Below are 12,272 nucleotides of genomic sequence, written 5' to 3'. Positions count from 1 at the left end.
TTCTGTTTTTAAATTTGTTTGCTGTTTCCCCATCCTAGGGAGGATTACCTGCTTGGCTGTTGGAGAAAAAATCTATTGTTCTCCGTTCTTCAGATCCAGGTGAGTTGTTACAGGTGTTGTAAGAGAATTTAAGAAAGTTCAGATATTTTATATCCAGAGGGTCAGATACAATATTTCAAAGGCTGGAGTACTCCTGGGTAAATGCTTCTGAAAGTTTAGTAAAAGTGTGGGTGTCCATCATTCTCCACCAGACACTGAGTGTGTAGGAAAGAAGGATTGAACAGCTCGACGAGATCTTGTCGATCCCCTTGGTAACTCTTTGAATTAGCACTGGGCCCCATTTGCGGTTGACTGATTGACGTTAATGCTTTCTCTCCCTCCGTTCTCAGTCTGCGACTTGATGGGGGATGACTCCCAGCTAACCAGAAGGGCAGACGTAGTTTCTGTGGTGGTGTCCCTGGATCTCTCTTCACCTACTTTCACAGAGTGATCTGTGAGTGATAGGTTTTTCCCTTATCTAGCTATAAACCCTGATCAGTCTGCAGGTCCTGATTTGCTGTATTTATTTTTTGCGGGCGTATAGTTGACTTACAGTGTGGTGTGTACAGCACCGTGAATCAGTTATGCGTATTTTTGAGCTTCTTTTTCCATGTAGGTCATTGCAGGGTACTGAGTAGAGTTCTTAGCTGCATTTCTGTCTTCTGAAGACTTCATTTCTCTTGGGGATGAAGCTGGTCATAAGAGCAGCTAACAGTGATTAAATCTGCTGTATAAAAGGCTAGTACATTGTGCTCTGTGTGGCTTTTCTTCTTAGCGTACTACGCGCATGTTTCACACTCTTAGCGTATTATCAGTGTTTTCCCACGTACTATCTCATTTAATACTTACAGCAGCTTTGTGAACTGCTTACTTATCCCCATTTGACAGTGTAAATGTATAGTTGATTAGAACTTAATTTCTTTTAAACTCAGCTGTGACAGAGAAGGACCCGTCACTCAGTCATTCAGCAACCTCGGCAGATGTCTCCTGTGCCGCAGGCTTCTGGCCCTAGCGGCAGGGGCCGATACCAGGCACACTGGTCCTCCGAAGACCCCGCTGAGCAGACAGCTCCAGGCAGGACAGCTTTTACCAGACTTGTGGTGCACGTGACACCCCTGTGTCAGAAGGTAGTGGTTGAATCAGTCTGTTCGACCTCTGCTGCCAGCCCCAGGATAATAGGGTGCATGGTGCCTCTTTGTAGAAAAAAGGTGTGTGATGGTGTTAAACCTGGTTGTTTTCCAGATTACCTTGCGGCTGTGGACAAGTGGCTGGGGGTCCTTCTGCCCAAGATGAGGCCCCTCCTCTATAAGAACGGAGGCCCGATTATAACAGTGCAGGTAATCATGGAGCCCGGGCTGGTAGGGGGAGGCTTCCATTTATCCACACAGTATATGGGAGTGAAGCAGACGGGAGCCGCGTGTGACTCTTTCTTTCTTTCTTTTTTAATTTTTAGAACTGAAGTGTGGTTGATTTGCTATGTTGTGTAAGTTTCAGGTGTCCGGCAACATCATTCGGTTTTATATACGGATATAGATTCTTTTCCATTATAGGTTATTACAAGATGTTGAATATAGTTCCCTGGGCTCTACAGTAAGGTCCTTGCTGTTTATCCTCCTATGTCTATCTCTAAGAGGCAGTGCCACAGACGGTACTTTGATTTAAATTGCGTTTGAGGGGGCTTTACCGTTTTTGAATGCCCTCTGTGTGAGACTCCGTGCTGGCTGCCCTATAGATGCCATTCAGTTATCCCAGCCACTGTTGCCAAAGAGGTTAAGTGACTTGGCCAAGGTCACGCAGCTGGCAGGTGGCAGTAAGGATTGCAGTCTGGCCCCTTTCCACTCCCACAGTGCCTTCTGGCTGCAGGGACGCAGCCCGGACCAACCCACTTTGGCGTCTGTATCGCCTGGGTTCCCATGGGTGTGGAAAGATGATGCGGTGAGCTGGGGCCCTGTGTTTTTCTCTCCCACTTCCTGCGCTCGCCTTCCTTCTTCCATGTGTGTTTCTCTTGCAGTGACTGGCAGAAGGAGGAGTGTGTCATATGGCAAGGGTGTCCCAAGAGAAAGATCAGTTCACGTGACCTGCAGTGATTTTCGATGTTTGTAAAATGACTTAAGTCAAACAAAACCGTGTCTGTTGGTCCTTTTGCAAGGGTTCTCTTATTGCAGAGAGTATGTTATGTAAAACTGGCTGTGTCCCGGACCAGCATGGGATGTGTGCAGCGCTCCCTAGGGGAATGTGGGCCAGCGCTTGGGACCAGCACCGTTCACTGTCTGCAGGGAAGGTCATTGTGGGGAGGGAGCCTGGCCACTTCTGTGCACTTAAGATACAGGCTGTAAGGGGCTTCGTGGCGGTCCAGTGGTTAGGACTCTGCACTGTCACTGCTGTGGCCTGGGTTCACCCCCTGGTCAGGGAATTAAGATCCCACAAGCTGTGTGGGATAGCCCCCCTCCCCAAAAAAAACCTAACAAACAAATATGTAGGTTGCAACAAGAGGGCTGGGCTGACCAGGGTGCCTGTTCTGACATTGCGTGGTGGAGAAAGGCCAGGCTGCTATTCCCAGAGGGATGTACTACTGGTAGCATTCACTGCCCCCCACCTGTCCTGAGTCTGTACCAGTTAAGCTTCAGTTCAGTTCAGATCAGTCACTCACTTGTGTCCAGCTCTTTGCAACCCTATGAATTGCAGCATGCCAGGCCTCCTTGTCCATCACCAACTCCTGGAGTTCACTCAAACTCATGTCCATCGAGTCGGTGATGCCATCCAGCCATCTCATCCTCTGTTGACCCCTTCTGCTCCTGCCCCTAATCCCTCCCAGCATCAGGATCTTTTCCAATGAGTCGACTGTTCTCATCAGGTGGCCAAAGTATTGGAGTTTCAGCGTTAGCATCAGCCCTTCCAATGAATACCCAGGACTGATTTCCTTTAGGATGGACTGGTTGGATCTCCTTGCAGTCCAAGGGACTCTCAAGAGTCTTCTCCAACACCACAGTTCAAAAGCATCAATTCTTCGGTGCTCAGCTTTCTTCACAGTCCAACTCTCACATCCATACATGACCATTGGAAAAACCATAGCCTTGACTAGATAGACCTTTGTTGGCAAAGTAATGTCTCTCCTTTTTAATATGCTATCTAGGTTGGTCATAACTTTCCTTCCAAGGAGTAAGTGTCTTTTAATTTCATGGCTGCAATCACCATCTGCAGATAAGAATACCAGACCACCTAACCTGGGTCTTGAGAAACCTATATGCAGGTCAGGAAGCAACAGTTAGAACTGGACATGGAACAACAGACTGGATCCAAATAGGAAAAGGAGTACGTCAAGGCTGTATATTGTCACCCTGCTTATTTAACTTCTATGCAGAGTACATCATGAGAAACGCTGGGCTGGAAGAAGCACAAGCTGGAATCAAGATTGCCAGGAGAAATATCAATAACCTCAGATATGCAGATGACACCACCCTTATGGCAGAAAGTGAAGAGGAACTAAAAAGCCTCTTGATGAAAGTGAAAGAGGAGAGTGAAAAAGTTGGCTTAGAGCTCAACATTCAGAAAATGAAGCTCATGGCATCCGGTCCTATCACTTCCTGGCAGATAGATGGGGAGACAGTGGACACAGTGAAGCTTATCGGAGCCCGTTTTCCTATATGATGATTTTCAAGGCTGAAGCTGGATGTGTCTGCCTAGCTGGATCTTCCTCCTTCCTCTTGATCTCAGGTTTTCCTCAGTTTCCACTGTTTTTTAGTTTGTTGTTGTTGTTGTTTAGTTGCTTAGTCACGTTTGACTCTTTGTGACCCCATGGACTGTAGCCCACCAGGTTCCTCTGTCCATGGGATTCCCCAGGCAAGAACACTGGAGTAGGTAGCCATTTCCTCCTCCAGGGGATCTTCCCAACCCAGAAATGAACCGTCTCTTGCGTCTCCAGCATTGACAGGCAGATTCTTTACCACTAAGCCACCTAGAAAGCCCTTTGCTTCTAAGTCACTTAAAAAAAAATTATGTATTTACTTGGTTGTACTGGGTCTTAGTTGCAGCCTGCAGGATCTTCAGTCGCAGCCTGCTAACTCTTCGTTGGAGCATGTGGGATCTAGTTCCCTGAGCAGGGATCACACCCAGGCCCCCTGCATTGGGAGCAAGGGGTCTTAGCCACTGGACCCCCAGGGAAGTCCCCCCTAAATCACTTTCAATTTTCACTCACAAGTTTTCTGTATCTTTTGGTTATTGAAAGCCACTAAAATGTCATTCCTGGAGAAGGGAATGGCAGTCCACTCCAGTATTCTTGCCTGGAGAATTCCACGGACAGAGGAGCCTGGCGGGCCACAGTCCATGGAGCAGCACAGAGTTGGACACGACTGAGTGACTAACACTTTCACTTTCACTTTAAAAATGTCATCAAATACGAACTCTGCACAGGAGAGCAAAGTTAACTGATTTAGAGGGGTGGACGGTGGGCGTGTTTCCTCCTGTATCCATCCCTGGCGACCTCAGGTGACATGAACTTAACTGTGGGTCCTGCCAGGGGACTCGGTTCCCTCCTCTTTCTTCTCCCCACATATCTCTGTCTGCTCAAACCCCAGCTAATCCTTTTGCCCCTTGGTAATCAAGAATGGGGGCCTTCTACCCTACAACCTAATTTGTGGGGCACTCGTCATGAGGGATCCCCTCTGTTTACACCTGTTGTTTTGGAAGGTCAACAACTGAAGACGTCTTTGTCGCTTTACAGTAAATCCCCTATGTATGAACGAGTTTCATTCCAAGAGCACGTTCCTAAGTCTAATTTGTTCCTAAGTCCAACAAAGTTAGCCCAAGTACCCAACTAACACAATTGGCTATATGGTACTGTACTATAATAAGTTTATAATACTTTCCACACAAATAATACATTTAAAAAAAAAACAAAAAAGAAAACATTTTTAATCTTACAGTACAGTGCAACAACTGGGACACGGGGGTTGGCATGAAGCGAACAGGCAAGAAGAGCAACTGACTGGAGAAGGGAGACGAGGTGGGAGACGGTAGAGCTGAAGAATCGTCGGCAACGGGGCAGAGTACAGGCTTTGATTTCATCCATGCCTGATGTTGACGGTAGAGGTTCTGGTTCCTTGCTGGATCAATTCTGTCTGTTATTGTTCAGTTGCTCAGTCGTGTCTGACTCTCTGTGACCCCATGGACTGCAGCACTCCAGGTGCCCTGTCTTTCACCATCTCTCAGAATTTGCTCAAACTCATGTCCATTGTGTTGGTGATGCCACCCAACGATCTCCTCTTCTGTCGCCTCCTTCTCCTCCTGCCTTCAATCTTTTCCAGTATCAGGATCTTTTCCAGTAAGTCGGCTCTTTGCATCAGGTGGCCAAAGTGTTGGAGCTTTAGTTTCAGCCTCAGTGCTTCCAATGAATATTCTGGGTTGATTTCCTTTAGGATTGACTGGTTTGATCTTCTTGCTGTCCAAGGGACTCTCAAGAGTCTTCTTCAGGACCACAGTTTGAAAGCATCAGTTCTTTGGTGCTCAGCCTTCTTTATGGTCCAACTCTCACATCTGTACATGACTACTGGAAAAAACCATAACTTTGACTATACAAACCTTTGTCAGCAAAGGAATATCTCTGCCTTTCAACACTGTCTAGGTTTGTCAAACAATTCTGTCTACCCTCTTGGAAAATGACCCAATGATATCTAGGTTGTAGCTCTGTTTTTCTCGTCCTAAAAGACAATGGTAGCCCTGGATTGCATTCTGAACAGCTCCTGCAGTCTTTGTGAACTGTTCTACGTTTGGGTCCCATGCCTCAAAACCTAACAGACAGTGGCTCCTCAAATAAAGCAAATCCCCTTGCCATTTCCCTGCATTGTGAATCTTTTCGGTTCTTCCGTTTCTTCATCTTCCACTTGATTCTCTTCATCCTTTCTCTGGGCACATTCACATCTTTGATAGTTCACAACTTGAAGGTTCGTATGTAGGGGACTTAGGACCTTACAGGGTGAGATAATTATCCTGGAGCAAGTATCTGTGAGCTGCAGTAGGGGCCCCCTGCCCGTTGCGGTAAATCAGTGCCATTGGCACACGGCCATTTATGCATTGTCTAGGGTGCTCGGGCACCACGAGTATGGCCCCAAAGCCCCTGGTGTTTACTGTCTGGCCCTTAACTGATGAAGTTAGCAAACTCCTGCTCTAGAAAAATCAGTGTTCCTCGGAGTCTCACTTCGACTTCTGTGTGTCTTTCAAGCCCTTTTCTGTATGTTTCTCCTCTCACCTGCCCCGCCTCTCCTCTCCCCTCCTTGGCAATGATAGAGAGCTTGAATACACGCTTTGTTGCCAGTGTTTTGAGCCCTCACAAGGTGCCAGGTACCGTGTATCGGCTCAGGGATTCCTCGTGCAGCCCAGTGGGGAAGGCACACTCACCTCTGACAGACAGAGACGGTTTACACGTGGAGCCACATGGATGAGAAGAGGCAGAGCTGAGATTTGCCCGAGGACTCTTGGGCCTTTGATGTCTGTGCCTGCGACCGCAGCGCTGAGCTGTCTTGCCATTGTGGAGCTTTTCTCTCTTTCTCTAAAAAGCAAACCAAATTATGTGTATGCATGAATTACAATCCTGTTTAAAATACCCTCCTATATTTTACTGTAATATAGTGATGTTAATGGATAAACGAGGCTTGAAAAAGTAAGTGAAGATCAACAATGTCAGCTTGGGCGTGGCCAGAAAAGAACTCGGGGTGCAGAGGCTGTGAGCCCACTTTGTTGCTAGAGTTGACCTTAAAGTTAGCTCTGAACTTCTTGGCAGCCAGATGATGAAGGAAGACACAGCCATATAAGTACCTGTTTTTTTTCCTTTTTGGCTGTGTCGTGCAGCCTGTGGGATCTTAGTTCCCCGACCAGGGATTGAACCTGTGCCCCCTGCATTGGGAGCACAGAGTCTTCAGCATGGGACCACCAGGGATGTCCCTGTAAATAGCTCTTAATTTTTTAATTAAAAGGAGGAAAAAGAAAATGAGGGGGAATGTACCTTGCCGGTATTTATGAAGCTTTTCTTAAGATTTATTTCACTTATTTTCAAAGGGGCTGCTGATGAGGATCAGGTCATCAGGGTATCAGGATCAGTCTCCCAAGGAGCGTGTCCTGCTCTGAATGGAAACACCTCCTTTTTCAGGACGGCTTCATGCCCTGTGACGCCCTTGGTACTGGCTGCCACTGCCTGTTTTCTTTCTTCCTAAGAGCATCCAGAAGACAGGGTATTATTTTGGCTGCGCTGGGTCTCTGTTGCCGTGCTCAGGCTCTCTCTGGCCGTGGCGCTCGGGCTTCTCTTCTTGCGGAGCGCAGGCTCGAGGGCACGCAGGCTTCAGGAGTTGTGGCCCATAGGCTTAGCTGCCTCGTGGCATGTGGAATATTTCCAGAACAGGGATTGAACCCAAGTCTCCTGCCTTGGCAGGTAGATTCTTAACCACTGGACCACCAGGGAAGTCCCAGAACATTTTTATGTTATTTTATTTGCCGTACCTGGGGGCATATAGAACCCTAGTTCTCCGACTAGGGCTTGAACCTGTGTCCTCTGCATTGGAAGCATGGAGTCTTAATCAGTGGACCACCCGGGAGGTCCCCGTTTTGCTTTTTGAACCCATACCATGACAGTATAGTCAGAGAGATTCTTGCTGAGAAAACCATCATGCATTAAGCCATTTGGAAGGTAGCACTTTTAGACAGTGACGGTGGTATTGGGTTCCTCTGCATCACTCCCCTCCCCTCCCCACACCCCGACTGTGTCCACAGGCTTCCTGGAGCTGCCAGCAATTCTGCAAACAGCCTGCTCTCTGAGCGGCGCTCTCCACCTGTCTCGCCTCCTTGACCAGTGCCTTTCTGTCTAGAGCTGCCTCGGGTAACCCCTCTGGGGAAGCTCCGTTAACCTCCTCTCCCAGCTTCCCTCAGGCTGGACACCTGTTTTCCGGGGGCTCACGGTTTCTTTTTCTTTTAACTTTATATTTTGTATTGGAGTTTCTAACAATTACTAGCAATGTTGTGATAGTTTCAGATGCACAGCAAAGGGACTCAGATATACATGGATCCATTCTCCCCTGCCAGCCAGGCTGCCGCATAACACTGAGCAGACTTCCCTGTGCTGCACAGCAGGTCTTTCTTGTTATCCGTTTTAAATACAGCAGTGCATACGTGCTAATCCCAAACTCCCCAACTATCCCTTCTTGGGTGGGGTGCTCGGTTTCCTGTGCTCATGTTCAAAGACATCATATTCCTTGTATCACAGAAGGTTGTTTTGTGTTGTGTGCCAGTTGAAATTTTTATGTTTGGGCAATTTTTAAATTTCTGTAAACTTGTGAGCTGTAACACACACACAGTAATGTGCAGTGAATGAAGCACTGTGGAGAGAACAGCCGCAGAATGACCACCCAGGATGGGAAATGGTCTGTGACCAGGACTCTAGAAGCTTCCTGATCGTGCTCTGCTTTTTCTCACTGTCCTGACTTTCATGACCATCAGCTTCGTGCTTTTTTCCACACTTCTACCAACCAACTGTCCTCACACCCACACTTACAGTTTGGTTTTAATTGGTTTGGATTTTCTGTTTGGGAAGTTTTATTATGTGTATTTTTTTAGCGTCATGCTTCCTTCATTAAACTCTATAGCTCTAAGATTTTTTAAAATATTTATTGATTTATTCATTTGGCTGCATTGGGTCTTACTTGTGACTCACAGGCTTAGGTGTTTATGCTGAGTTGCTCTTTGGAAAATGAGTTTTGAGGATCAAGTGTAGGAGATATTTAGGGGGAGGGGACCACTAAGCGTCATCATCTCAGAGAGGCTCGGGGAGTTTCTCCAAACAACAGTTTGCCTTAGAACGTTGGAGTCTTGATTTCTTTCCCCTCCTCTTTTTTAAACTTGCAGGTTGAAAATGAATATGGCAGCTACTATTCCTGTGATTACGACTACTTGCGTTTCCTGCAGAAGCGTTTCCAGGACCACCTGGGTGAGGACGTGCTTCTGTTCACCACGGACGGGGTCAATGAGGAGTTCCTGCAGTGCGGGGCGCTCCAGGGGCTCTACGCCACCGTGGACTTCAGCACAGGTTGGTGTCTGCAGAAACCCAGCTCAGCAGGTGGATCTGGGCCTTTTACTCAGTCGATTGCTCTAAGCAGCTATTGTTTAAGTGGCATGGGCATATTGAATAGGATTTCCCAAATTTTCCTTCATTTGTAATGGTAAAATAGAATACCTGATAAAGCACCCCTTGGTGGCACAGATGGTTTGATGTCAGCTGAGTTGGCCCTTAGGACACAGGCTGTGTTTCCAGCCCTGGCAGAGCTGGCTGCAGCCTGGAGTCCTGTTTTCTTAGGGGCTGCTGCCAGGGGTTCCCCTAGCTGGAAGAGCTCCACCTTTCAGGCTGTGTCTGGGATGTGCTGTTCTTCTCTGCACCTGCCCCCTTACCGCCTCCATCCCCCCAAGTCATGGCTGGGTGCTTGGGCCGAATTGAGGCCACTGTGAACTCTGAGGTCAGCTCTGGAGTGCAGAGAACATGCCTGGCACTTCCGCCTTCTTTCTGTATAACTCATAACACTGGGAACTGTGATGGGCCGGAGGTGGTTTGGTTGATGCTGCAAAGAATCATCTTTCCTGACGCATTCGTGCTGCATGAGCCACCGAGGTTCTGCACATGAAAGCATGGTTGGGGTGCTCGGGGTGCAACGACATTAAGAGATCTTCACGTGGGTTGAGAGCGGCTTTTATAAAAGGCATCACGTTTAAGGGCAGTGTGATCCTGAAAAGGGTCCTGGACTTTTTTTTCTGTTTGTTTTGGTTGTTGTTATTATGAAGGACATTATTGAGACAATTGAAATCTTTGAATAAAGCCTTTAGATAATGGTATTCTATTAGATAATGGTATTCCATGTTAATTTCCCATTTTTTTTTAATCATTGTATTGTATTTATTTAAAGAATGCTCTTGCTCTTTAGGGGATACATGCTGAAGTATTTAGGGGTAACGGACCATCCTGTCTACAACTTATTCTCAAATGGCTCGGAAAAAAAAATGTGCATATTTATATAGAGAGGAAAAAACCAATGATGTGGTAAAATGCTAACAGTTGGGGAACCTGGGCGAAGGAGAAAATAAGTTCTTTGTATTATTCTCACAGTTTTCCTATAAATTTGGAATGATTTCAAAATAAAACGTTATCCCACTCGCCCAAAAGACCAGCTCTTCAAGTAGCGTAAAGACCCCGCTGTTGTCCTGTCTGAGGGAGGAGACACACGTCCAGCATTCCCTTCTATAGAGAAGGATGCTGACTGAAGTTGCATTTTTAAAGAAATTCTTCTCCACTACGAACAAAGAGATAACTGGCTCCTGAGTGTTTCTAGAAACATGGTACATTGCTCAGATCACTTGGTGATGAAGTAAGTCATCTACAAAGAGCTGAACAGGAAGTGGCATGCTGGTTTCCTCCTGCTTTGGCACATTTCCTAACACAGCAATGAAAAAGCACAGTATTTTTCTGTTGGGTGGAACAAATTGAGGATTATCACGAGTTAGTTATAAGTGTTATTTGTATGTGGGGTGATAGCATGGTTGCTACCGCTGTGGGTTCAAGGACAGACACTCAAGGCCAGTGTGCCTGGGGCAGGGGGGATGGTGGCAGCTTCATTTCCTGTAGTGTGAGAGGGGCAATGCCTGGGGTCAGATCCCAGGAGAGGCTCTTGAGAGCAGGTTTCAAGATCTGGAAGCCAAAAAAAAAAAAAACAAAAACAAAACACCAAGTTACCCAATTAAGAAATGGAGAAGAGATCTAAATAGACATCTTTCCAAAGAGGACATACAAATGGTCAAAAGCACATGAAAAGAGGTTCAACAGCACTAATATTAATAATTACAGAAATATACGTCAAAACTACCATGAAGTATCACCTCACACCAATCAGAGTGGCCATCATCTAAAAATTTACAAGCAGTAGATGCTGAGAAGGTATGGAGCAAAGGGAATCCTCTTAGACTGTTGGTGGGAATATAAGTCGGTAACAGCCATTATGGAGAACAGTATAGAGGTTCCTTAAAAACCAAAACTACCATACGATCCAGCAATCCCACTCCTGAGGTTTTAGAGCAAAAGAAAACTAGAATTCCAGAAGATACTTGCGCCCCCATCGTGAAGTGCAGCACTGTCTACAATAGCCAGGACACAGAAGCAACCTAAATGTCCATCAGCAGAGGAGCGGAGAAAGTAGATGTGGTGGAATATTAGCCACACCAGAGTGAGATAAAGCCATATGCAGCAACGCGGATGAACCCAGAGACTGTCATACTGAGTGAAGTAAGTCAGATACAGAGAGACAGATGGCGCACGATGTCCCTCATATGTGGAATCTAGAAAAGGGGGGTATAAATGAACTTACAAAATAGGAATAGGGTCACAGATGTAGAAAACAAACATGGTTATCAGGGGATAAGGCGGGAGGAGGGATAAATTGGGAGGTTGAGACTGACATATACATACTGCTGCTAAGTCACTTCAGTCGTGTCCGACTCTGTGCGACCCCATAGACGGCAGCCCACCAGGCTCCCCCGTCCCTGGGATTCTCCAGGCAAGAACACTGGAGTGGGTTGCCATCGCCTTCTCCGGACATATACGTACTACTGTGTGTTAAATAGATAACGTATAAAACCTGCTGTATAGCTCAGGAACTCGACTTAGTTGTCTGTAATGACCTATATGAGAAAAGAACCTTAAAAAAAAAAGTCAGAGAGTAGATATATATGTATGTATAACTGATTCACTTTTCTGTGCACCTGAAGCTATCACCACATTGTAAATCAACTATACTCCAGTAAAAACTTAAAACAAAAGATCTAGAAACCACCTAATGCTTAGTTAATAGTGAGAAATTTACAGCCGTAAAGTAAATGAAATTCCACTCTTTCTTGATCATCACTTTCTCTCCTGAGAGCTAGCCTCACAGAGAAGCCCGAGATTTGTCCGACGGCAAGGGGTTGTTTGGAGGCTGGGCTGGTGTGCTTGCACTCTGGGACACCTGCAGGAACTGGTGCAGGGTGGGCCAGGGTGTCCTCGACTCTGGCTGGAGAGACACTGTCTGTGCTCATTACTTCTCTGTGGAGAAACTTTTTCTCTTTTTAGAGGAGGAGGGGATAACAGAAGATGTGGGAAGCAAGATGAGACATAGACATCCTAATGGAACACTTCAAAAGACAAAAATTGAGCACAAGTGGTCTGGAATGGCTTG

At 46.5% G+C, this 12,272-nt stretch overlaps 1 protein-coding gene across 1 annotated transcript in view; it reads left to right on the top strand.

Annotated features, from left to right (window-relative positions):
- GLB1 (galactosidase beta 1) overlaps positions 1-12,272 on the top strand; it is a 100,763-nt gene that overhangs the window by 28,001 nt on the left and 60,490 nt on the right. Inside the window, exons 4-6 of the mRNA XM_015102219.3 lie at positions 39-99; positions 1,282-1,376; positions 8,926-9,106. Of these exons, the coding sequence (XP_014957705.2) occupies positions 39-99; positions 1,282-1,376; positions 8,926-9,106 (337 nt within the window). The remainder of the gene's footprint in view (positions 1-38; positions 100-1,281; positions 1,377-8,925; positions 9,107-12,272) is intronic.

The sequence above is a fragment of the Ovis aries genome, chromosome 19 (assembly GCF_016772045.2).
Source record: "Ovis aries strain OAR_USU_Benz2616 breed Rambouillet chromosome 19, ARS-UI_Ramb_v3.0, whole genome shotgun sequence".
Lineage (NCBI taxonomy): Eukaryota > Metazoa > Chordata > Mammalia > Artiodactyla > Bovidae > Ovis > Ovis aries.
The sequence above is the reverse complement of the archived record's forward strand: the minus strand, read 5'-3'. Positions and strand labels throughout refer to the sequence as shown.